At 42.9% G+C, this 27,768-nt stretch overlaps 1 protein-coding gene across 6 annotated transcripts in view; it reads left to right on the top strand.

Moving 5' to 3' along the window:
- Positions 1-27,768, top strand: part of ERI3 (ERI1 exoribonuclease family member 3) — a 1,277,520-nt gene that overhangs the window by 27,306 nt on the left and 1,222,446 nt on the right. For 3 of the 6 annotated variants that reach the window (XM_069232794.1, XM_069232792.1, XM_069232793.1), the window contains exon 2: positions 22,004-22,102. The exons of the other annotated variants lie outside the window; for them this stretch is intronic. In XM_069232794.1, the coding sequence (XP_069088895.1) occupies positions 22,054-22,102 (49 nt within the window). In that variant the 5' untranslated portion in view covers positions 22,004-22,053. The remainder of the gene's footprint in view (positions 1-22,003; positions 22,103-27,768) is intronic. 6 annotated transcript variants of the gene reach the window in all.

The raw sequence follows: 27,768 nt of genomic DNA, 5'->3' as shown, positions 1-27,768 counted from the left end.
GCCGGTGGATTGCGCCCACCTAAACAGCCTCTCTCGTCTCACTGGAGGCTGCTGGGAAACCTTGCGCCTGTGCTCCACCTTGCCAGCTGTCTCCACTTCTTATTTGGAGCTGTGGGCCCTCACACTTCAGGGGCGTGCCCCCAGCATCTCTATGGGCAGTCTAGCAACAGGACACATAATTATTGGGCCCTCAGGATTGCCGGGTCGGGATTCCAGCGGATTAGACAGTGGTAGCAAGGAGCTTCTTCAGGAAGCGGCTGCCATGATCTGCATTGAAGTCACTCCCCAAGTGTAACATTTTTATAACCTGGAGGGCAGGCAGCAGCCAATTCAGGTTCAATGTCTCCTAGGCCCCTATTGTGTTGTATTGCAGCACTTACATACCGTATAGTGCTTCCTACCCCTATGTAGGACACTGGCCTACATGAATAACATGCTACCCCATATAGAGTGTTTAGTTGGAAGGATGTTGTTTTTGTTTGGATTCTATGTGGAAAGTGTTTCCCTGCCATGCGTGATGACCACTGTGGTACAGTTATCGTATTTTGGGACTCAGAACAAAGTATTGTGTTGGATGATGAAGTGCAAGAGACAGATGCACAGTTTTATGGTTCTCATCATGCTAGTAGCTTTGAACAGCTCTGCATGGCCCTTTTATGATATTTTATGGAATGTAGTATTGTTAACTGGTTACTGCACTGGCTTGTCTAATCTGAGATTTTGTGTAAAGTTGTGATCCCGAGTGGGCATATTTGTAGGGAGAGAGAAGTGGAGAGATTTATTGGGATGGACATTTTTATTATCCTATATCTGAGCGTCTATGTGAGATGAAGAGAAGTAGTCAGATTGTATAGATATAGAGTATATTAAACTTCTCCAAAATTGTCCATAATGTGTGACAGATCGCTTCAGTTATTCCACGCCTCTTCATTTGATGAGGTTTGGCTGTACAGTGCTGGTGATGGACAGTCTTCATAGCTGAGGTCTTTCGTGAATGTAATAATTAAGTTATAATTTGTTGCTGACCATTGCGTATTATGGTTTTAGAATTATTGTGTACCCACCACCCACAGATTATATGCAGAGCCCTGGCATGCGCCAGGTATTTGGAACATAACAACTTCTTAAAGTAACATACCTTCTTACATGAATATCTGTTACTTATGGAAGTACATCAGTATACAATGGCATGGTGAACCATAGGTCAGTATTTTTGTGCTTACCTGAATAATAAAAACAGTTAGCTGGTTTTGTTATTTGTAATTCGTGGTTTGTAAGCAGAGGATTGTGCTTGAGGGTGCAACTGTTTTGTATGCTCTTTTGATGGGATGCAAGTGGTGCAATAATCCAGGAAATAGCCACGTTTTCAGCTGTTGTTGGAAGTGTATATGCTTCTGGGTGGTTCTAATGTTGACTTGGAGTGAGTTCCAGAGCTTGTCAGCTTGTACTGAGAAAGTAGTGCCTTATACAGATCTTTTTATGGTAAGGTGGTATGATAAGTGGTGCAAGCCCGGAGAGCATTGCATTGTTTGCATTTAACATGTAGGTATATGGGGTCCTTTCCCTTGGGAGACTCTGTGGACAATGCAAAGTTCCTTGAACATTGCCCTTCTAGCAATAGGTAGCCAGTGGAGTGATTGCAAGACTGGAATCTTGTGCTCTCTTAGGTGGAGGTGGAGAAGAAGCCTTGAGGCAACATTTTGAACAAGTTGTATTTTGTATAATGGATGTGGGTGCACCAAGATATAGACTGTTGACATAGTCAAGGTTAGAGATTGCCAGCATGAGGATGGTTTGCAGTTTATGTTGGTATGCAAGTTGTGGGAACATGGAATGTAGTAGTTTCATTGTGTAGAAGGCACTTTTAGTGATGTTGTTAGCATGTGGTATCAAGGCTAGGTGGGAATCTATGGTACTCCTAGGTTTCTAACTTCTCTTGGGTTTATTAGGGGTGTGTGTTACATTTAGAAAGAAGGAGACCAAGTAGGAGTTCCATGAACATTTATTCATGGACAGCGCAGTACCTGCAATACCGCAGGCAGCAAGATCCAAACTGTACCCACCATTCCAGAATGCCAGAATCTATACAGACCCTTGGCATGCGCCCGGTGTTTGGAACACAGCAACTTCTTAAAGTAACATACCTTCTTAAATGCATACCCATATGTACCTCATCTATCCCCTCTAACAAAAGAGAAAACAAAATGTCCTTCCTGAGCAAATCATTCTTTAAAAAACTCATTCACAACTGCAGTGGTGACCTGGGCCATTTAGCGTGACGATCCACTAAAACCATGGCCGTCTACAATCATGTGGTAAAGAATTGATTGTTCCTGAAATATTAAAACCAACCTTCTGCCATGGAAACTCCCAGCCATTCCACAGGACACAAAGGCGATCGTACAACCTTAAGTGATTTCTTACTATTGGCACATACTTCACACTAATGTACAACCTTATCTACTACTCTGTCCAAACTAGGCCACCAAAATGTAGTTTTTATCAGTCTTTTCATTGATGTCATACCCTAGTGTCCCTCATGTGCTAAGGACAAATTGCGATCCCTCAACCCTGTGGGAGGTATGCACTTTCCTTCCTTAAATAAAATATCACCTTCCATTTCCAGGTCTCCTGAGATCTTCCAATATGGAGATAACTCAGTTGAAACTCCTTTCTTCTTTGGCCATCCTTCCTTCACATTCTTCATTACATTTTTGTATAAGAGATCACTTTCTACAGCTGCCTTCCACATTTCCTCATTCACGCTTTCAAGCTCTCCAGACATCACATTCATAAAACTGGCTGTTACCTCGAAATCCACTCCATCAACATTTTCTAGTTATTCACATGGTAATCTGGATACACAATCCACTTCAACATTGCTTTTCCTGGCACATGCTTCACCTTGAAATTATATTCCTGGAGTCTAGACATTAATCTTGCTATACGTACTGTTGCAGTGCACCTTCCACCTGGAGACTCCTATAAGGGGTCTGTGATCTGTTCTTAAAATGAAGCAAGAGCCCCAAATATAATTATGAAAATGTTCTACTGCCCAGGCACATGCCAGCAATTTATTTTCTTTCACAGCAAAACACCTTCCAGTATCATTCAAGGTGCGAGAGGCAAATGCTACACTCCACTTCTCCTTGCCACACTGCTGTGATGACACACATCCCGCACCATACAAACTGGCATCAACAGTAATGCATTCTTTGTTCACACAAAAAGGTTTTAATGTAGGTGATACCACTAGCTTTTAATTGATCAAATTAAATGCTTGCTGCTGTTTTTCTGACCACCTGAACTCTACATTTCTTTAGGGTAGCTCTCTCAAGGGTTCTGTTTTTATTGCAAAGTCCTTGATGAACTTACTGTAGTACTCACAAGGACCTGCACGAGAGCTACTTCTCCTTGTTATCTGGAGCAGGAGCATTGATTATAGCATCTACCACAGACTTTTTGGGCACTACTCCTTCTTTAGATAGCGTGTGTCCCAGGTATTCTCCTGAATCACAGAAACATTTACATTTACTTTCTTTTAGTGTTGAACCATGCTTCCTCAAAACCTCAAATACTGTTTTTAAATGTTCTGAGTGCTCTTGCTTATTTTTTTTTTTTTAGTAAATTAGGATGTCATCTTGGGAGCACTTTACAAAGTCATTCATGTCTTTTAAAATATGAAACATTGCCCTTTGTAATACAGACGCTGCAAGCCCAAACAGCATCTTTTTAAATTGGAACAAACCTTGTGGAGTGATGCAGGCAAGCATTTGGAATCTTCTGTTAACTCAATTTGTTGATATTCTGAGCGCACATCATGTGTTGAAAATATAGTAGCCCCTTACAACATGCTCACCACCTCATTGATACTAGGTAACGGATGACAGTCAATTATAATACTAGCCTTGAGCAACCTAAGGTCAATGCATAACCTCAAACTTTTATCAGCTTTGCGGGCTAAAACAATGGGTGATACCTACTCAGAGAATTCCCCTTCTATAATTCCTTCCTTCAACATTTCATCAAGTATGCTCTTATATTCCTTGCTCACTTTAATTGGTACTCCTCTTAGTTTTTGTGCAACAGGTAGCACCTTTCTTAAGTTTAATACGGTGAGAACAACCTTCTAATTTGGCTAATTTCTCTGTTAAAACATCAGGAAACTGCAAGGTTGACCATAGAAACGGGTTCTTTGTTACGTGGATTTATCGTAATCCCCAGTTTTCACGGATCCCTCCATCCTAGAACATTCACTCCTTTCTCTGCTACATACAATTGAATTGAATTGAATATGTGGTTCTATTCCCTTGAATGCTGTTGTTAGATCAGTATAACCCTTCATGTTTATGGCAGATCCATCAAAACTCTGGGCAACAATATCTGACTTTGATGCGAGTGAACCTATTTCCAGGGACGTGTTGAATAACCATTAGGCTATCTTTTCTGCACAGATTGAGTGAAGGATAGCTTTAAAGATTCTTGGCAGTTCTAGGTCTGATGGCAATCCAGACGGTTTACCTGCACTGATAATTTTGAGGTAAATGTTTTATGACTGTGTAAAAGGTATGTATTAATGGATGTTTTTTGGTGTTTATTTCTGTGGTGATTAGGTCATGCATTGTTGTGGTGTTCTCTGCATTCGCCTTCAGATAAATTTCAGTCTTTGTAATTTTGAGTTTAATATATTGGAGATTTTGTCATAGAAGTCTTGTGATCATGGTGTTTCTGTGTTTAGGAACTCTGGACTGTGGAATTCTGTTAGAATTTTATTTTGTTCTTTGGAAGGACATTCTGCTTCAGTTAAGCACATAGAGTAGTGATCTGCAGTGAAGCTCTAAGATTAAAAGATACTCACTCCTCCCCACCCCACTAGCATTCTCCAATTTCAGATTGGTTTTACATGGTAAAACATATCCTTATCCCCTGTGATTCTCAACAGCTGATCAGACGAGTAAATAATGTGCTGATTCTCACTTATCCCAGGAATGAATCATGTACCCATGGCCAAGCAGGCAACATTCCTGGCGTTGTGTGTGTACAATATGCAGGGGGTGCAGAAGAGTTTACCTTTGGTACCATAACAACACAACAAGATGATGCTAACACTTTCCAGACACCTCCAGTCACAGATCTGGGTTAAATCCATTATTCTTTTGCTCACTATGCCACACCAGTTTGGATCCAGCCATATGCAAATCGTTCTTGACCCTGCTCCCTATGGGACCTAGCCTGGCAGTTTGAGCTGGACTGTTCCCATAGGGAGCGTGGTCAAGAGGGATTTGTATATGGCTAGGTCCTAAATGCGATGCCATGGTGAGCAGAAGAACAATGGATTTAACCCAGATCTGTGACAAGAGGTGAGTGTTTGAAAAGTTTCAGCACTCCGTCCATCATCCTCTTGTGTTGCCAAAGCCACACTAAGTGGCCGGAGTATGCCAAGATGTGGGTTCCTTGCTCACTGTCACTGGATTCAAGCTATCCTGGCTGATGAGAAACCAGTCCCAGGATGCTTGCTTCCAGTCCAGGGAGGACCTGACCTGGCAGTTTGGGCTGGACGTTTCCTATGGGGAGCAGGGTCAAGACTGATTGACATATGGCTCGGTCCAAACTGGTGTGGCATGGTGAGCAAAAGAAAATTATTTTAACTAAGATCTGTGATTGGGGGTGAGTGTTTGAAATGTTTCAGCACTCCATCCATAATCCTTTTGTTTTGCTGACGCCTACCTTTGTACCAAGTCAACAGGAGCAGATTCCTCCAGCAATATTTAAACTAAAGTGCAGTGGCTGAGATGGCTAAAACAACTATCCACCAAATAAAAGTACCAAAACTGTAGCAACCGTCCCCCTAGTAGTGAGTAGCAGAGTATGACAACAATTTGCAGCAAAACTATGGTTAATAATTAAAATTGATCAAGTCAAAGTGCAAGTGTAATAAAAGCTAGCATAAGTGCCATTGTGGACATGCTGTGGGCAGCCTTATATACATGCCCTTTTGTTTGCACCCGTAATCCCTGACAACTAGACCTACGACTAAGAAGGCTGCCAATTAAGTCTCAGATGGTAAGCTGACAAGCACACCCTGTCAGGCTAAATGGAGGAAAGTTACATTCCTAACACTGTCACCAACAATATTTAAACTTGTGGTAGTGCTAGGAGTAGTGGTGTTGGTGGTAGTGATTGTAGTAGGATTATTGTGGCTGTTGATGGTATTGCTATTACTAGAGAAATTAGTAGTGGTAATAGTGGTGACTGTGGTGTTAATGGCATGGTGATGTTCGTGATGATAGTAGGGATGATTGTGGCAGAGATTTTGTGTACACTGATAGTTGTACCAGTGTCTGGTTTTGGTAATTGTCGAGATAGTGGTAGTGACGGTATGGGGAATTTATATAGTGCTTATGAAACCCCATGAGGTGCTGACAAGTGAGTAGCATGCTTCTTGGTGGGAGCTTAGTGCTAATGATTTAGTAAAATATCACGCTTTTGCTATTCATGCGCAAGGGCTCCTGCACTTGTTTTGTTAAAGCTCACCCCACCCGGGTGGGGGGAAGACACCGCATGTGGTGCATAGCACCCCTATCAAGCCTAAAACCCAGAGACCTCATCCCCTGGGGCTTCCATTTTAATAAAGAGAAGGATGCGCACAGCCCCCCTCCCCAAGCCTAATGAAGCCCGGGGAAACCCACTCTCCAGGACCAAAATGCTTCAAAAGGTGAGGGGGTTGCGCAGTTCCTTCCTCAAGACTTAAAAAGGCCCTGGGTTCCCACCCCGAAGGGCCATCGCTTAAAACAGGAGTTGGGCTGTGTGATACCCCCACCCCACACTTTTGAGCCTTTAATGGTCTAACTTGTGTTATGTTTCCCTGCCTGCACATAAATTCAGCTGCTCCCTTCGACTGGTGGCAGTGCAGGTACCCCACACCATACCAGAAGCTGGTTGAGACCATGGAAGCCCTGAGGCTCACATTGCAGCCCTAAGAATTGTGCTGTGGGGGTGCCCTGGGTGGGCACAGGGGTAACCACCTATAACTGAAGCAGGCCCTGGGTGAAGGGGTCCATGGGGCCAAAATAAGATTGGGGAGGGGGAACTTATGCCCCCCCTCCCCTTTAAAAGAAAAAAGATGCGAGTGTGGAGATGGGGTCCCGAGACATATAAAGGTCCCCTCCCTCTTTTATTCGATCTGGCCCCAGGGGTGGGGTCCCTGGTGTCCAAGAAGGCTTTTTTTGTATTTGGCCCCAGGGAATGGAAGCCCTGGGACCTGATAATGCTTGAGGAGGGGGTCACCCCGCCCCTTAGAATTCTGCTCTGGAGTATGGGGTCCCCAGGGCCTGTTAAGTGTCAAGGAGTGGGCAGGGTTGGGCGCACTTTATTGTTGGGAAATAGAATTTAAAAAAACATTGAAATTCACTTTAAAAAAAGGTTACAGGGACATTATAGTTAGGTTCTGAATTTACTCGCACAAATTTACTCGCATAAAACCTAAGAACTTCAGCAGTTAGAGTTAGTTATTTCAAGAAACCATAACTCAAGGCCTAAGGTAATTATAACTTGCGCTTTTGCCATGTACTGCTAATTACCATGGGTATTACAGCACTCATGACAACTTTTATAATATCAGTGAAACATTAGAAGTCAAATTATTGAAGAAGCAAAAGTGTGCATAGCTGTATTTTGTGCGAGTAAATGAAGAACATAACTATAACATCCCTGTAACGAAGTTTTTTTTTTTTAGTGGAAAAAAATATATATGTATGTGTGTGTGTATATGTGTGTATATATATATATATATATATGTGTGTGTATATATATATATATATATATATATATATATATATATATATATATTCATTCCCTAGTGACAGTCGCCATTAGGTAGGTATAGTTAGGACCTAGTTTCCATAGGAAGAGCATTTTTTCTTTTAACTTTGGTGGTGTTTGACGAATCTTCCTCAAAATTTCCAAAAGTAAAGTTCATCCACCTCAGCTACTTCCTGGAAAAGAGCACAGATTTTTACCACACTCATGTAAGGTAACAAGACGTTAACTTATGTTTACAAACCTTGATGAAAGAACAAAAGGTTAAAGTGATATAGTTGTTGTAATAGTATAAAAACTGTTTAAAAAACAAACAAAAAAATGAAATTCACCAGTTATAGTTTACTGATCCAACAAAAACTGGCCCCTCCAGTGTGCACTTCTTATCTCACATTTGACGTCCCTCATAACATGTTAAATGACATAATTGAGTCATGCATGGAGCTGAGACACAGGAGACAGACATCGAAGGTGTTGGTCACTGACATCTGTTGATTACAGTCCCTGCATAGGTCTAGTCCTGTAGTTTTAGGTGGGCACATGTCCCTTGCACACTGAAAATGTGTTTGAGGGAAAGGAGTTATGTTAAGCTGGCAGGCTTTAATGGAGCTCTGGATCTGCGTTGCAAATTGCGGAAAGAAAGGAACTGGTGTCAGTGCATGTAAGTGGTGCAGATATAGTAGCCCAACATCACACCTGGGGAGGGATGGATCTAATGCATTGCCCCACATTGCCCAATACCGAAGTATGAGGAAATTGCTATTGAAAATTCTCCAAACCTAGGCTGGCACCTGTGGGCACTCACAAGGTGAAGAATCAATGGTTTGATAGTCTCTACCACAAAAGACTTTACCGAAGCTAAGCAAGTTCTTCTTCTGGAACTTAAGCAACAGTGGTCTCCCTTACACGAGCCTGCTCTTTGTACATCTGACTACCCACCTCAATTCTACATTTACACTTACATGTAAGGGCAAAGTGACCTAATCCCTTACGCTTGAGGCATAGTTGCCCCTCAGCAGGCTACTTCTTGCTTGTTGCTACATGTCCCCACCAAACCACACTTATGACAAGTATACATGTCATCCTTTGATTGACCCATCTACATGGGTCTGCTACCTTTTGTCATGATGTTGGTCTTCACTTGCAGTTGTACTCCTTCCACAGTGCCTACTTTGTCTTCACTGTTTACCGATCGGTTCCTTCCTTTGCATGTACACTCAAATACTTTAGCAATTTTTGTGGCCTTCTGTCAAATCAGTAGTGTTTCCAGTAGCTTCAAGTTAGTCGTTCTTGAGGACCATCTGGTCCAGAATCATCTCATAATAGGTCGCTTTGAAATTGGATTTTGAAGCCAGAGCCCTCCAATCAGATATAAAACACCTATTGATTATTACCGGGGAGTTGACCTCTCCTTATAAATCTGTACCTTCCTACCACCTCATGTACCATCATGCCATATTTTACGTATTACCGCACAGCTTGCTCATAGTCACCCTCATCCTGTTTCTGTCTTAACAAAACATGTGTCCTCCAGCTCCTAAACAATATTTCCTTAACACGTATGTCCTTCTCCCTGTAAATACATTACAACCAATTGCTTCAGTGTAGGCTTCAAACCCTTTCTTACACTCGTCCCATTCCGATTTTAATTCTTCCATTGCAGCCAAAAACACATTAGTTTTTACTCCCATGTTGGTTACATGTACACTAGAGGCAGGGTTTTGCAGGTTTGCTCCACCCCATGTATTTCTTGTCTTATGATCAACCGTTAACTATTTACATCTGTGCTCGAATCTAGCATGGTATAACTGTAACATTCAACTTCTTGATTCCATATTTGTTTGTTTTTTCTTTTCCTTTCTTTAAATTCATAAAACGTGCACTTGCATAATATGCGCTCCAGTATATTTTAGCACTGTGTGTTGCAGTGTGCAGAAACACGCTTCTAATTGTCGCTGGGTAATAGTAGCAGGTTAGTATTCAGCTGCAGCCAATCTTACACTGCATATTACAATGAAGGGCTGGCATGTAATTTTGCTTACATTGTCCTGTCCTCTACCAGTCAAGAACATGCAGTGCTGTTATAGTTATCGTTTTACGTCATCACCAGGTGATGGTCAACACTCCAAGCAGGAGAAGCGGGCAATGTGGGGCGTGTCACTAGGCCTGATACATCCACTTCAATAGAAACAGACAGGCTGCCTTAAGCCTGTAATGGATCACTGGGCCCAGTGATTTTGGTTTTGCTGCAGATCCCTTCCTTACCAGTGCCTTGCTGTACATCTTTCTGCACCAGAGCTGCAGGCACCAAGCAGCACACTCTAAGTAGTGAATGGGTTTGATCCCTGAAGGCTGTCTGTAACTTGATCTTTGCTGCACCTAGTGCTGCTGCTTCTGCTCAGTCCAGGTGGGTGTTCTACTCAGCACCTGCTCATTGCTAGTGCTAAATCTGTTGAAGGCCGATGTAAGTGAAATAGAAAAGGTCTATTAAGCCGCATAAATATGAACTATGCAAGGAGGGGTGCTGCTGTCATCTGATAATTCAATCACCTCTTTGGAAAACAAAAAGGAAATCACATACCACAATTAGTGTCTAAATGTTAGGGAAACAACTCCATGCATATTTTGTAATTGGCATGCAAGTGTCATGGAGGGTGTACAATATACAATCATAATTCACAATTTCTGAAATTACATTAACTTTTTTAGAAAGAATTAGCCACTAATCCGCTCCAGCTTGTGAAGTCCCTTTTTGTTGCCATTTTCTTGTGCTGATTGTAATGGGATTGGAGGTGGATCAGTTGTTTTTGTTGTGGATGAACGTGGGTGCTGAGAATAATAATCTTGTAGTCTTCACATCCTTTCTTTTTGCTGATTGTTATGGCAGGTGAGGTAAGTTGTGACTAGCGGGTGATTTTGCTTGTACTAAATAGGATTACATGGTTCTTTTCTTAGAGATATGTAGCTTGGTGATGCATGTTTGTGTCTCCAGTCAACTTGGGTAGAAAAAAGCATTGTCTGCACGATTCTCCTGTATCACAGGTGGTTATCATTGGTGTTATATGCTTGCTGGAAGAGAATTCCAAAATGTGGCGGCTTGGACAGAGAATGATGTACCTCTTTTGGTTTTTTCTTGTAGGGCAGTACGATTAGTTTGGTGCAGATCTGGAAAACAGTATCCTTGTTTGAGAGTATCTCTTAAGCTTCACCTACAGGAAAACTGCTTTGTTTTCTTTTGTATCCTCATGGGTGACACACAGAATTTTGGAGGAAGATCTTCCTTCAGAAGTAGGATGATGTAGTCTTGTAGTTCCACATCAAGATGTCTCGGCTTCCTGCCTTGGGCTCAAACAATCCGACTTGTCCTGCTTTATCTGCATGAATCAGTAGTGCAAGAGAGGTGGAATATGTCAGGGAACGCCTGGAAAGGAAGTCGGGCCACTGCAGTAGTAAAGGGGAGGCAGGCCACCACAGAAAGAAAGACGATGTGAGACAACGACTCAGATTACAAGGGCCTTGTGGAAGAAAACAACGTAGGCCATGTGCCGCACACTGGCCTGGCTTAACTCGTGTTCAGCACCTCAGATGAGATCTGTTTGGCTGCAGGGGTGACCCAGGCTGTGGGGTACTTGCCCAGGACCACAGACCCTCCTTTTCTGTTCATAGACTGGCCCGGGCAGTCGTGGGCTCCTCCATCCCTTCCTGACATAGACAATTCAGCTGTTCAAGACTCCCTCCGAAAAATACATGAAGAAGAAGATACTGCATAGACTACGCTGCCCACACTTCCTGCACTCACTGAGGTTAGGATAGGTCCGGTAGGCTGTTGTCAAGACTAGTGAACAACAAAAATTCTCAGGCTCCCATTACAGCCCTTCGGAGGATGGGCAGGAACCTTGTATGCTCACTACAAACTATTCACTTTTTATGAATTCTTCCGCAGGCTCATTAAGTTCAGACCCGAATGACCTGAGTTAGTGGTTGGAGTCTTCCTTGAAGATCTGACCCTGCCTAGAATGCCCTTGGAACTGTGAGACGAAATTGTTGGTCACTTATCAGTCCAAGATATTAAGGAAGCTATAATAGAGTTAGTGCTTGGCGAAACCTTGCTACTTTCAGTTGTTGCTGGTGCTCCCAGCTCTTCAGGCCACATTGTGAGCAGATTGTAGTTTTTCATGATCCCGCATATCAGTTTCACTTTTTGATGCATTGACTTTAAGGTAATTTATCATCCATATGCCAGTGGTTTCGAGCCATCAACCTCAATTTTAAACTTTAAGGTTGTTTGTTTTATCCACTTTATGGGTTACTTAATAGCTGTGGTGATAGTGGTGAAGTTGTTCCAAGTGGGGGAGTTACTGGTGATGGTGGGGGTGGTAGTAAGTGTGATGATAATGGTGATGTTAATTCTTGTAGTTATGGTAGTAGTAATGGTGATGAGTAGTAATTGTGGCTGTGATGGTAGTAGCAGTGTGCTGGTAGTAACTGGAGTAGTTGAGGTGCTAATAGTTCTAGTTGTGTTAATGTGGGAATGGTAGTCATGCTGGTTGTGACATAATGGTGGTGTTGGTGATGGTAATAGTGATGGTGGTAATTATTAGCAGTGCTCTGCATTTTCAAGTCTTAAAGTTTACACAGAAAATGTCCATGTGGCAGGGCTGTGAAGGAGCAGAATCCGGTGCTTTGAGCCACAGTAAAAAAGAAGGACAACATCCAGGAGCCAGGATCACTGTGAGCAGTAGCTCACAAGGAAGGCGGGGTAAAGATGTTCAGAGATTGACACACTAGTTTGCCTACTAGTGGCTGTCCCTCTGGATGCAAAAGCTGACAGTAAGCAGCAAAATGCTATCACTTACACTGCCTGACAAGTCAAAAACCGAATCGCTGTGCTGTGAGGTAATAAAAACGTTACTGATGTAGTGAAAGCCTTGGCCCCACAATTAAATAATCAGCCTTAGAGTGTTAAATAACGGCGGTGGGGTAAGATATTTCCTTGGTTCTGGTGATAAGCTGGCAACTTAATCCATCCCCACTTATCACAGACTTGCGAATGGAAATCCATTCCCTGGAACTCTTCTATGAATTCCATTGGTTGAGTGTGTGTATTTAAGATGCTTTCCAACACTACCCACACATTATACCTGATCTTTTGTTCGATACAGTTACAGTTTTAGATTGCCTTTTCATATGGGAAGGTAAAGCTTCCCAAATAGCACATGATAAATGTATTCAGTCAACTTACAACGGTGGTCGGGTTTGCTGGATATCTAACTTTACTACTGAGCTTTTCCCAAATTTCAGTTTTAAATGACTGTCTCCGTCTCTAGAGACGACCCAACAATCCATGTTGAGCTGCAATTGTTCAACGACTTCTCTCTAGAAATATCTTTAGGGAACCAGAAATACTGATCACTTATTACCACCTAGTAAATCCTCCCTATACTGCTGGCAGTAGGCACAGAAATAGACTGGGTGGAGTGGAAACCTTACACAAGACGTCTACTGGTAGTATGCTACAGCAAGTAAGAGGGCTTGAAGGCTTCCAACTGTGGGATTAGCATCTCCACCCTAGGGAAACTTATGGGGCAGGGTCATTGCAGCTCATGTGCAGCAGTTTACTGTAGAAGTAGAAATACTCGCAGTTTAATAAACATAACTGCAACAGGGCCCAGGATCATATCATTCTGAACCTGCCCAGGTTTCCCTCTTAGTGACAAATAAAACTACATAACTCCTTGGAAAGCATGGAATTCAATATCTATTCTGAGACATGAATCTAAATGGCCTAGATTGGTTTGCATCCCATCCTGAAACATGAGAGCAGGATGTGGGGCAGCTATAGGAGGTAGAAGGAACCAAAGCATAACTGGCTCCACATATGACAGCCATTTCAGCCCGGTAGATAATTATTGATATTAAATACCTGCACAGGTACTGTCACCCTCCCTACAGACTATAGCAAACTGGGGCTTAGCACTCCCATGTGAACAGAGTGCAATGGTGAGAATGGAGATTGATTTCATGTGGTCTGGAGTCGGCCTGTAATTAAAAAATATTGGAAGGAAGTCATACCCACCCTAACAAGGTCTTGAAGATACTGGTTGCTCCTGAACCCACATTATGTCTGTGTTTAGCTCTAGGAGTTGGCGGTGATTGGGAGGGAACTGACATAACCAACTACTATTTGGAATCAGCCATCTGCTAGTATAAAGACAGATTGCATCCCATTGGATCTCTCTCACTCCACCCCACCTCTTTACAATTAAACTAAACTTTATTATGAAACCCATGTACGCAGCATGGCAGGGTTTGAGGTCCATGGTGGGGACTACTTTAGGTTAGACATCACATTCTGCAGTGTCTTGATTTACAGGTCCTATCCTGAGTACATGTCAACTGCCAGTGTGCTGGTTTGAAATCCGCTCCAACAATTGCATTAATGAATATGCGCTGTGTATGTACGCATCACTTGCTAAAAACTATAGTTTTTTGTTAATAAAAGTATATGACTGATGTTGCCCACAAGCCAATGGTTTAAGGCCACTAACCCAGTCCTCCCACTCTATGTATGCTGTCCTGTCGGGTGAACTCAAGTGCAAATGACACCCCAGCAAAGCACCATTTCTGATGGAGGCCGAGACAATAAAAGTAGTAATACTATGACTACGATGTGTTCATATTCAGGATTACAGGAGGTTTGCAAGAGAGGCAAAGCTTTACCTAGGCCAGACCTGAAAACTACTAGCCCTGTTCTCCGATTACCAAGTCGTTTCTTCACTCAATCTAAAGTAAAACTCTGTCATATGTAATTGTTCGGTCATATGACTCAAATCACCATGTCTCATATTGACACAGTGAATTTGTATTAGAACCATGCCAAATGCTTATGAGATATGTATCCTGTGTAGTATTAGCAGCATATTCGCCTGAAACAATTTGTAGTCACCATAAATTTAAGTTATGAACCTTAAATGCTACTGTCCATTGAAAAGCAGGCACTTAGGGAGTATCCACTCTTCCAAACACTGTAGTATGGAATTTGCACAGAGTTCCACTACAAAAAAAGTACTTTTGTATAATATGGACAAAACGTACTCCAGTCAATCTCCAGTGCATTTAATATGGAAAGCCTAGTCTTGCACATAACTCCTAGCTGCACATTTTCATAGTTTTGTGGATAATTCCGTAATAGAGTTGCAAACATGCAAGCTGGTCTGATCAGTCCTTATAAATATAAAAATAACTGCAAATGTGCCCATGACCAATAATTTATTTAGTTTTTACTCAAATCAAAAAAAATACTAGAGTGGTATTCTATTAGGTGGCTATGCTGTGTGTGCAATCCGATCACATCTCATCTTTAAGGGTTCAAAAATATTTTGACTTAGTGGTCTTTCTACACTATTAACCTCTATGTGTTTTTTTTTTTTTTTTGGGGGGGGGGTGGTGTTTGGGAAATAAAAAAGAAAATACTGTACAGATGGTATAAAATTACATCACTTTATCTGTCAGAATATTGTGCAGTATCAGGCTTAACATAAAGAAAGGTGTATTGGGACATCTTTGGATAACTGTGAATAGAGAGACCTAGGTTGTCTGTGTAGATAAGCATACATTATTTCTTAATACCATTTGGGATCCGTAGCCTCGGACTAGCTGGCGTAACATTGCTGTGTCATTCGGAAGAGTAACGTTAAAATGGGAATAACACACATGGCTTTACTTATATGGACATACTTTGTATCATAGTCATTAGTTCTATGACTGTATGCCTCATAGTCCCTGATATTGCATCTTGAGACATGCTTCTATTATTATTTACATTTTTCCATAACCTCCACAAGATTAAGAGATTTCTGTTAGGAGAGCTCAGACATATTTCCTTATACAGGCCCAATCAAACTGATAAGTTGAATGTTTCCTGCAATATCTACAGAGGTAGTCTCTGGAAATTGAGCCATCTTTGCAGGAGCACGGATTACAATAGTACATCTGTACTAAATGCTTATTTCTGACCTTCCGAAGCTTTATCAGCATCTTCAGTATTAAACTGTCTAGCCAAGGGCCTCTCATTTATAACCTTGCTGAAATTGACTGGCTCAGTATCTTCCCCCGCACCCGAGGATTGTGGCTCCTTGTTGTCTGGTTCCATGTTCTCTTTGCTAATTTAATTTATAACAGTCCTTGCCATACATGTTCTCAATATCTTTTATATGGGTGCATTTTTACAAAACTAGATTGCTCCATGGCCATCTCCTCGTTTGCTTTAGTTACTGGGGCAGCTTAGAGTGTCAGCTGTTTTCTTCCTTTTTAGCTAAGGAATTCTCACTTAATATGAGACCTCTTTAGGCACTGAGTACCTATGGCCATGGTTCCAGAGGTAAGGTAGTCTTGTATACTGATAATCTTCTGTTACTTAAACTTGATCACAACCAACCTCCCTTACATCTGTTGTTTTAGAAGCAATTATGTACGTTAGAATTTACATCGGTATGCCTTTCCCAAGTAAGCCCTACTGTGTTCCTGGTTCTCCTGTAAGATAGGTGGGATACTAACCACCCACTGTAACCTTGATGCCGTTAACTGTAATTGTGCTGAAGGTGAACCTAATGTGGTGGCAGCAGATTTTGTGGCTTTACCTTCAGAGGATGCTATGCTTACACCTTCAACTAGTGGATCCAGAAGAGAGTTGAAGTAGTGCAGGGCACACAATATATGTTTTTTGTTAGGAAAGAACTCATCCACTCATTTACTAATAACTTTCACATAGTCTTCAGCAGCAAATCCACATTGCCCATAGAGCAAAGTACGTTCAAAGATCCCTGTACGTAAATTCAAATAGTACAGCTGTTTTCTAGGGTAAATCAATATAGGTTGAGTGGTTATGTTCCTTTCTGGTCAGTCAGACATTTATGCACTTCCCAGTGAAAATTGATTGATTCTGCCTGTAACTATAAAACCCCGCTCCAGGCCCTGTTGTGAAGCACCACAAGACCTCCACACTGAGAGCCTCATGAGTTAGGCAAATCCCCAAATATGATTAATTTGCAACCATAACTCCCAGTACCGCACGGATCCGTAATTCTTGGGTGTGAAATTTGTACAATATTACAAAATTTCCTGATGGAACAAGGAGTTAAAGGCAAATTCACACCTGTTTTTGAAGCTAATTATTGAATTAAAGGCCATTGTTTAGGGAACAATTTCTTCAGAGTTTCATCTGCCAAAATGTGTCCTCGGCTAACTGTGCATTAGTATCACATATGGTATTGCAGCATTACATTTAACACTGTTTCACTATTAATGGCCACTCAGTATGCTTTCTGTGTGCCCTGGTGATTCTTCTCCGTTCTGATTCTGGGCTTTCACATGTTGTGACTTTCTCTCTGATGACTAACCACTTGGCTTAAAAGCTTGCTTACACCTAGCGTACTGTGCTGCACAAACAGATTTAGCAGGTGATCAGCAAACTGAGCCCTAGTGTGCTCAGCTAGACTTCCTGTAATAGAAGCTTTAGGTGATACGTACTGGTACATGTGATGTAAAATACATTTCTCACACAGTAACCACTGTCGGCCTGCTCATGGTATTCAAAGAAACCTAAAATATAATAGGGTATGTATATGCATTTATTTATATATATATATATATATATATATATATATATATATATATATATATATATATATATAGTCACTGAAGGATCAGAATTTACACTAAATAGATCACTTGCATGATGGTTGATGGTGTCAAACATGAGCTTTTCTTATTCGCCAATGGCATACTCTGCTTTATCACGAGCCCCAGTGTCACGGTCCTGGCACAAATGTAGGAGTTGAATACCTTCTCTCAGGTGTTGGGCTTCAAAGTTAATTTCACATGTCATGGGAGTCGCTGAGCCCCCAAAATAGTTTAGAGGTGCCCTGCCAGGCACGAAGGCTTTTATTGGGCGATGTCAGCTATCCTCTTTCTGGAGATCCATTTGCTGCCGCTAATGAAGGACTTATACGTCTGCAGTATAACCCCCTTCCTCGCGTCACTTTCAAGGACTTGGATTGCCGGGGACACATGAAATTTCATGGTAAGGCAGACTTGCCAGCTTGAAAATTTGTTTTATGCTCCCGCTGTTATATGTTCTCCAAACCCGCCCTCTCCTCTTTGCTCCGAAATAATATCCGAGCAAAAATCTTAGCTTTGGTATTAAAAGGTAAGTACCCAAGAGTGGCGAGTGCAACACTGAGCAAACTGGCCTTAGAGGGCGACCTGGACTTCCCTGATGTTTCCACTTATGTTCTGGCAGTGGAATTTCGTCCCTCTTTGAACTGGAATCACAACCCCGAAAAGAAACTCTGGAATCAGGTGGAGCAGGCTTTTTCTTCCTACCCCCTGTTGGGGCTACTACGGCTTATGATGTCCTTCAAGGGCCAATTTCCCCTGTTACTGCCTCTGACAGCCTTACTCTTTATCCTACTGGAGAGAGGTACGGCAGTGTAGGGCATTCCTGGCTTATCTCTTCAGACTGAATCCTTTAGCACACAATCCTGACTTCATTACAGCCGTGATTCACCCTAACTCCTTTAGCTGGATTCAGGGGCGCTCCTACACTCTGGGTGATATATATTTTTTTTTTACGCCAGCGATTTGCGGTTGAGGAATGACTTGATTGACAAATTTGCCCTAACCCAGCGACATGACTTCAAACTGACTCGGGCACTCCATTCGGCAGGCAGACCCTACGCATGACTGACATGCCAGTGGGAGATTCTCTCTTTTTAAATAATTTACACCGTAAAGGCATCTTGTGGCTCCATCGATATCTCCTACAGCTGACTCCACGTAAAAAACATGCCTATGTGTTACAGTGGGAAAGAGGATTGGCCATCTAAATATTTGATGACACTTGGGGGGGCCACCTGGCAAAGAGCGGCTCATTTGTCGTTCTGCATTCGCTACAAAGTAAATCCCTATAAAATATTGACCCGTGGTATCTAACACCTGTTCCATTGGCCAAGATGTTTGGGAGTTCTGACTCATGCTGGAAGGGATGTTGTGAGAGGGGTACCTTTCTACCTACATGGTGGTCATGCCCAGTGAGTCGGACCCTTTTGGTGGAGATCCAGAATATAGTGCAGACCATCACCAACGTTCACCTTCCTATCGAAATCCCTACAATTCTTCTGGGTGATCTGGGGCAATAAAATATTTTCCACAATGACCCCTCAGGGCCACCTTCTATCTTATTTACTCCTGGCAGTGCGACTTTTTGTGGTACAGTTATGGAAACAGCCACTCCCTCCTTCTACAAGTCTGCGGTGGGGGAAGGTGTGGTCTATCTATGCCACGGAAAAATTGACTGCTATCATTCCAGATAGGGTGGCCAAATTTGATGCTACTTGGCGCACCCCTTCACCAACCATATCAAGCGAGTACAACAGGTGGGAAGTCTCCTTATTACGATGCCTAAAACATTGTTCACCTCTGATGTTCACGTTATGTCTCCTTCTGAATCTGACAATGGATCTGTTGAAATGTGATCAATATATGAGGGGTCGGGTGGAAGTTGTTTTGGATACTGTCATTCCACTGTGCACGAGTGTATGTGATTTGTTATTCCCTTTTTGTGCGAGTAAGACCTATCATCCCTGGCGACTCTGTACAATGTGTCATGTTTACTTGTTTTCACTTGAAAATGCAAAATAAAATTGTTTTAATAAAAAGAGGACATTAAAGTAAGCAAATAAAAACGGGATCATATTTTCATTTTGTGTATTCAAGCTAGGATTAAAAGTAGAATAGTCCGAGCCTAACATAATTATAATTAAGATATGAAATTGTCTGATGTGTTATTTATAAAAAACAAAAACAGCAATTATTTCAGTATGCATAGGAGGACACCATGAATGATCAGAACGTGAAAATAAATAGATGTATGAATGAAAGAAATACAGTTCTAAAGGCTTTGAATCATACAATCTTAAAACAAATAACTGAATTTAACCTTGGGACTAGGCCTACCATCCCCATGCTGTTGGAGAGTAGGAAATATAGTATAGAAGGTGTGTTTCCTGAGATCTACATCACTTCAAAAGATATTGTTTTGGACATTTTATAAGATCTAACAAGACGCCATGCCTTCAGTTTAAGTTGCTTAGGGTTAGAGAGAGAACTTGATCATCTTGGTGTTTCTTGAAACTTGGAGGGAACATCTAAATATAAATATGACCCGACACCCTTAAATAAATCATACAATGAAGTAACAAAACTATTAAGTACAATTTCGGTGTACTTGCCTCTAATGCTCATTAATGCAATGCGTAAAAACATCAGCACATTAAATTTCTGGTATTCTGTAGTCTGTCATCACCAGCCATTATTCCTTTCTCAGCATTGAAGCTGCCAGGACCTCACCATATTCCTTCACATGAAGCCTCTACCTAGTAGTCAGTTCTAGGTTCAACCGGTGGCTATTGCCCATGGGATACTGACAAAGCCTGATCTCCTCTGTCTTAAAGATATGTGCACCCTAGGTCTAAGCAGTGTGCGAAAAGTGCTAATACAGGGCGCTCATCTCCGTCCTCACTGGCACACTTGTATGCAGCTTGATCATTTCAGTGTTAGGTGCTGTTCGACTGGTCTTGTAAGTTCTATGCAGTTTTCATTAAACTTGCACTACGATGTCAAATGCACAGTCTTAAATTCCAGTCAAATTTCTCTTGACATACTCCACATGTTCCCCTCGCATACAAAGGTAACCAGGTAACCAGGTAACTAGTTTTGAAAACATTGTTTGGACCTTGACACAGAAGGGAAGCTACCTTGGAAACTTAGGAAGCACAGTAGCAAAGTCAAAACTGCAGAAAAAGTCAAAATTTACACCAGTCAGTAAGTCATTGTAGACTTACAAAAAGTCAAGGAGGGCACAGGTCATGGTTTAGTAAACACTAGCAAAAGGTAAAACCTTGGAATATTTGGAAACAAAATCAACCCACAATTTCAGGGATAAGACATGAGTTTGTAGGCGCTGATAAAGAGATATGCATATAATGCTTTAAAATGAGGTCCATTATAAAGTTGCAGCAAAGTGGGGATTTGCAGACACCAGTAGTGTCACAGGCAAAGCACAACACACCAAAAACGTCCGGTATAAAGCAGGGGGCAATACAGCATTGGATAGGCAAATGTAAGGAAAAGGCAGTTTAAAGTGCAATAGAAAAGTTAGAAATTTGGGAAGTGCTGATGGCTTTGACCCGTTAGACACCTACACGTTTTCAAATAGGAGAAAAGGGCAGGCTAGCTGAGCAAACAGCATGGAGAAGTGCAAAGGAGATAATACACAAGAATTCCATTTGGCAAATGTCAAGCAGTTTAAATTCAAGATCCAAGGCTTTACATATCTTCAATATGCATGGGTGTTCATATGCACTGGGCTCCCACTGGTTCTTTGTTCATGCACCTGATCTGAACTGTGTCTGCGTTAGGTTGTGGATAGGAATGTTGACAGTTTGAGCCTGCATAGCAGGCTGAGGTTTAAGGAGTGAAGGAAATTAGCTCAGATATTGCCATTTTATTTTGGACACCACTACTTGCAGGGCTCCATAGAACATATCCCCTTACTTTGCCTGTATCTCTTTTCATTAAATGAGATGCAGCCCCCACCCCATGAATGAATGCATGACACAGCCTATGCCCTATTTTCATTATATGGGCCTGCAAAGCTTCTTTGAGGTAATGCTCCTGTTGAATTAGAAGCATCTATCTAGGATAAGTCTTACTTTGAAGCACCAACATTTGTTGTAATGACAAGACCACTTGTTTTAGAACTGTTTATGGAAATAACTGTGCCATGCTATTTATAACAAATGATATGTTAGGATCATGGTCAGGATGTTCTGGCTCAGCCTCTTAAAACTTTAAGCAGATTTTTACACAGTTAATCTCATAGTTCTGATGTGGAAGACAGCCATGCCTCATAGTGGGGTTTGCACTTGCTATAGGTCCAGACCCAATGGATTGTGATGGGTTTCCCTGCATGCTTGTTGGAGGGCCGATTACTGCTGGGGGTTCTCTGTGTTTCCATGCCTATTGCACTGATGAGTTAGACTGCTGGGCGTTGTCACTCTGAGGCATGGTATGCAGTGCCATCAGCATGCTGATGACACAGATGTATCTCTTTCTTGCACTTTAGGGGCTGAGATCTTATTCCTGACTGACTTCCTGGCGGAGGTGGCCCGAAGGATGGATCGAAATTGGGTTGAAGTTGAACCTGAACCCAGACAAGACGGAAGTAAGGAATCTGCCTGAGATTGGGTCATGGGGTTGCTGAGCTTTCGTTTGGATATGTGGTTCACCCACTATTCATGTCAAGGATTTTTAACCTTGGCATATTTGTTGTGTGGCTGAGGGTTTGCGACAATAGTCCAGTTGGACTATTCATTTTGTCCTACAATACAGGGCTGTGAGCTCTTTTGTTGCTTTGTGATCTGCAAATATTTATCATCACCGTAGTGTTGATGTGCTTGTCTTATCGGTGTGCCACTTGTACAGGACCTCTGCTTAGACTAGTGTAGAAACTCTATCTAGTTTAGAATCTACTGAGATTGTCAGATGTGTCCCGTCTTGATCACATTATTCCGGTTTGATCTGATTTGCATTAGCTACCTTTAATGCTCTGATTCCAATTTCTGTTGGCTGTATTGTCCTAAGTGCCTCTTAAGAATTAACAATTGTATTTGCAGGCCTCTTGCTATGGGCTGATCTGCATTTGCGCCTCCTATTGTTTTTTTGTTATTGAAAGTGTGCTCATTATGCCCCATATTTAGTAAAATATTACACAATCATTGTATACAAACAAATCATGACGCGTTAAAATTGCAGAGTGTCAACAGTCAAATGGAGAATGGCGCTTGTACGGCCCATCATCATATTGAATTGATTCACCATCATCCCTTACACCTGAACCTTCCAGGTCCTTCCATTCCTCTCAGAACATCTCTCCTCAGTAGCCCCTATACTCATGGCAGGCCCTGGCTCTCTCTTTCACTTCTTGGGAAACCCTCTAACTTTGCAACTTACATGCTCTGCCCTCTGACACGAATCTAAGTCAGACTCCCAATCTGCAATTCCCAGGGTATTTGTTTTGCCTCATGCTTTTCTATATTCAGTTTAGCTACTCACACGGCCAGCTTCAGCCAGAAATTTTGATACTTGGGGAGTTGTTGTGTCACCAAAGATTCCCAGGGGGAGCCACTTGGTGACCATGGAAACCTCTAGCGATGAGACTCAGGACATTATTTCCATAGTTTTCGACCAGTATTCTTGTATGATTGGAAATCCCCAAAGGATGTGGAAGAACGTGCCTCCTGAGCACATAACTTTAGGCACTGTGGCGTGACTGCTCCACCTATCTTATGTAACAATGTCCACAAGTAGTAAGACCTGTGCAAAATTTGTAGCCTGACTATCCCAAACCGGGCACGTATGGCAATGTCTTGTGAGCTCTGGAGGGCCTCCACCCAATCTTCATTGTCTAGGTCCCCAAGATCTTTGGCCCAGGCGGCTCTCAGTGGTCTTATTAGATCGGGGAGTTATTGGCCAACTTTTATAGAACACTGACACCCCTTTTTCAGGTATGACCTCATTGAGTAATCGATCCTCTAAGGGAGAGGACTCTGTCAGTTGCTCTCCTTCAGTGTGTCGTGGGGGTGGAGTGCAGGAGGTCATGTCCTAATTGCAGGTACCTGAAATGTTTGGAGTCTGCTAGATCATATTCCTGACGGAGGTCCTCAAAGTGGATTATTGATTGACCGCTCCAAAGATCTCCCAGGTGTTCTGTACTTATTAGTTCCCACTTCAAGAACCCTGCCAGTCCCCCCAACTCAGATGGCAGATCACTGTGCCACAGTGGGGTCAGATTAATAAGTTTCCCCTTCCAACCCAAATAGTTAGAGGCATCTCTCCAAACCCAGACCACGGTCCGGGTGTCCATCGGCAGGTCTCGATCCCTCGTCCCATCGTACAGAATCTCCTCATGCTCCAGTCCCCACCCCCCTACGGCCCATAGCTTCCCACTCCCCCTGCCATGCCAGGTCTTGGCGATCCGAAAAGACCCAATCATTGACTATTAAAAGCTGTGATGCCCAGTAATATTTTAAGATATCCAGGATCGCCAGTCCCCCATCGTATAGCCCCCTCAGCAATTTGTTCATCACAAACCTTGAATCATTGCCTCTCTACAACGATAGGTGTACCTTCCAATCTATTCTCTTAAAAATGTCTGGAATCCTGCGTGGTATGTTTTGCATTAAAAAGCGCGGTAGGGTCATCATTTTATAGAGGACCGCTCTGCCCATTAGTGTTAACAGAAGGTTGCACCAGTGAGCCATGTCTTTGCTGAGCCTGCCCAGTTGGGGGAATATATTTCCACGTAGGAGTTCCTCGGACTCACAAGTAATGTAAATTCCCAGATGCTGAAAGCAATCAAAGACAACTGGAGCCTTAGAATCCTGAGGATGCCATGCACTCATCGTCGAGAGAAGATATATTACCGATTTGGACCAGTTGATCATGTAGCTGGAGTGATTTCCGAAGATGCCAAACACCTGTATTATCCTGCCTGTGGAACGAGGGGGTTGCATGACTTAGAGCAGGACGTCAGGGAAATTCGTTCCTCCCAGCCCCCTGGTGCCCATATACCATGTATTAACAGGTCCTTGCGGATCCAAGCTGCTAACAGCTCAAGCGCCAGTGCAAAAATCATTGGTGAGAGGGGGCACACCTCTGCAAAACAAATTGATGAGACACCATTCCATTGACACGCACCCTAGCCATTGGGGACCGGTAGAGGAGTTTGAGCCAGGCACAGAATTGTGGCCCAAAACCCAACTTCGTCAAAGTGGCCTATATGTAACTGCATACAATTGAGTCGAATGCCAGGTTAGCATCCAGAACCATTAGGACTGTCTGGTCTGCAATTGGCCGTTCAGTCAGGTGGAGCACTCAGTAGAAGTGTCAAGAGATTAAGGCAGGTACTCAAGTGGGGCATGAACCGTGACTGGTCCTGGTGTACAATTGAGGTAGTGACTCTACGAAGTCTGGTTGCCAGGGCCCAGGCCAGTACTTTAGTCTCTGTTTAGTAAGGATATTGGCCTACAGGAGCTACAGTCTGTTGTCGACATGCCCTTTTTGTGTATAACTACAGTGTTTGCAGTCCTTTGGTCCTCAGGCAGGCAGCCTACTTTGCAGGCCTCCTGGAATATATCTAACATTGGTTTAGCAACAATATCTGCCATTTCCTTGTACAGCTGAATTCGACAAGCCGCTGGGGCTTGCCTCCTTCCACGCCTTAAGGCCTCCTGTAGCCTGTGCTAATTCCCCCCACTGGTCAGGTTAGCCTCCAGTGCCTTCCGTGCCTCCCGAGTGAGTTCCTGAAGAGAAATGTGTTTCAGAAAATCATCACTGTTGGCGTCTGTCATGGTAGTTGTGAGAGAATAGAGGCCCTCCTAATATGTTGCAAAAGTTTCTGCTATACCAGCGCTAGAAGTCTGCAATTTTCCTGACCCGTCTTCTCTCTCTAAAACCTAGGAGCGTTCTTTGTCTCTCTTGTCTAGCCCAGTCCGTAGCTTACTGCCTTTGTCCCCCATATCATATTGTTGGTGTGGTATCGTCCGCTCATTTGTCTGCCATATTTTCCGCAGAGGCACGTAGGTGTAACCTGTGACAATGTTCCTTCGTGTTGTTGGGCCGAGACCAGCTATATCATTCTCAATAGCACTGCTTTGCAGCCTGGTGTTTTTTTCTTTTTGCTTCCTATCAGAGCCTGGGCTTGTCCCCGACCTGCTGTCTTAAATACCTCCTAAAGGGTAAGTGTTGACTGTTCTTGATTTTCTTTAAAGTAGAGGTCTACACCTTTCCTCAATTTGTCTTGTGTCGCCCTATCTGAGAGGTGCCAAACTTAAATCTTAGGGGGGTAACGTGAGGTCCCTTGTCTGGTCCTTCAGTAGGACCTCCACTGGGGAATGGTCAGACATGCCTTGCGCATAGTGGATGGCAGATCTAAAGTTTGGTGCATGGGTGAGTTGCATAAAAAGTTTGTCCAGACTGGGATAAGTGTCTTTGTGCGAGTGAGAAGCATGTGAAGTGTCAACGTTGGGGATTGTGGTCCCTCCGCAAGTCTATCAGGCCCATTTCAGTCACAAATTGAGGCAGTGGTCCTGCCTCCCCTCCCACATTAGTGTTACTTACCCTGTCAAACCCAGTATCTGTAACCACGTTCATATCGCCACCCAGTATCAAGATCCCAGTTGGCAGTGCCAAAAGCAGGGTACCCAGGTCCAGGATAGTAATGCTGTGGGGCTGTGGTGGTATATATAAAGGACAAAGATTCAGGGTAATGGCTTCTTGTGTCCCAGTTAATGCCACATAGCGGTCGTGGGAATCATGCTACACACGGTGGGAAGTGAAAGGTGTCAACCTTTTTACTAGGATCCCAACCTCTATGGAGTTGGTGGTGTACCCTTCATGTGTACCCAAACCTGTTGAATACTTTATATAGTAGTTTCCCTAGAGGTGTGTTTCTTGTAGCATAACTATGTCCGGGACGTGTCGACGCAGATGTTGCAGGACCAGTGTGCGCTTTATTTTGTTACCTAGACAATTAACTTTCCATGACCATATGATCAAATTAGACCGTACATCATGTGTCAGTGGCATAGTGATGATCAATTGGAATAACTCCATCACTCGGGGACAAGCCCGTTAGGCACATATCTTGCCTCATCCTGAAGTAGTGACCCTTGCCATCAACCCTCCCCGTAATGAAATGACTGCTGTATGAAATCAATGTTGCTGTAAACAAAAACAGTTGAACAGACCCTCTGAATTCCCCCTCCCAGCAACCCTGCATTAAGTATTGAACCACCCATTGACCTAACTTGCAAACCGCCAGTCGCCCCAAGGTCAACATCTTGAAACATGGGTGGACTGACGCTGCTGTGGTGATAGAAGTTCGGATGTACATAATAAGCAAAACATCCCCATACATTTGAGAAATATTAGAACTGTGAAAAGTCTTATGCAAACGGTACCTTCATAATTGATGCCTCTTTAAACCCCCTTCATCACTGGAGACCGACACCCCCACCCCCCCATCCCCCCCCCAAGAATTGCTCACATTAGCACTAGAGAATCATGTTTCCTCAGCTATATAGCTCAAGGAGTTCTAAACAGAAAACCCCCAAAGTGGCAGTGCTCATGTGTCAAGCGAGGAGGGTTGTGATGGTCTGAAGAGCATCTTGTTTCCGGGTCCACATTAGGCTGGTTCGTTCTGTGCTCACCACTCCTTCTCTTGCCAGCCACTCACCATTCCTCCATCCATTTCCATGCCTCCTCAGGTGTGATGAAGTGCCATGTTTTGCCTTCTGCTATCACTGCCAGTTTGGCCAGATACAGCATCATATATTTGGCCCTCAGTGGTTTCTTGACTCATCAAAGTTTTTGTTGTTGTCGCTGTACTTGCAGGATAAAATCCAGGAAGAAGCAGATAACTGCATTTTCCAGATGCAAATTGCTGTGTCACTGGGCCGCATGCAGAATAGCATTGCAATCTCTGTAGTTCAGAATCCTGGCAATTATTTGAGAGGCACCCGGTCGCAAAGGGGGTCCCAGTGCCCTGTGTGCTGTCGCGATGGAGAAGAACTAAATAGTCTTTTAGGCCTGAGCTTGTTAAGGATAAGATCTTCTAGAAAAAGGTCTACACTGGGCCCATTTGCCCCCTCTGGAACCTCAACCACTAGTATATTTTTTTGCCTGGCAGTGATAGCTGCACTTTGTTTAGTTAAGGTTTGAACCTGCTCCTCCAAGAGTTTTGTGGTTGAAAGCACATTGATTTGTGTCTCCGCCACCTTCTCCAATATCTTACAGAAATCTGCCTTTAGCAGGTTGACATTGACTGTT

Source organism: Pleurodeles waltl, chromosome 4_2, assembly GCF_031143425.1.
Source record: "Pleurodeles waltl isolate 20211129_DDA chromosome 4_2, aPleWal1.hap1.20221129, whole genome shotgun sequence".
In the NCBI taxonomy this organism is placed as follows: domain Eukaryota; kingdom Metazoa; phylum Chordata; class Amphibia; order Caudata; family Salamandridae; genus Pleurodeles; species Pleurodeles waltl.
The sequence above is the reverse complement of the archived record's forward strand: the minus strand, read 5'-3'. Positions and strand labels throughout refer to the sequence as shown.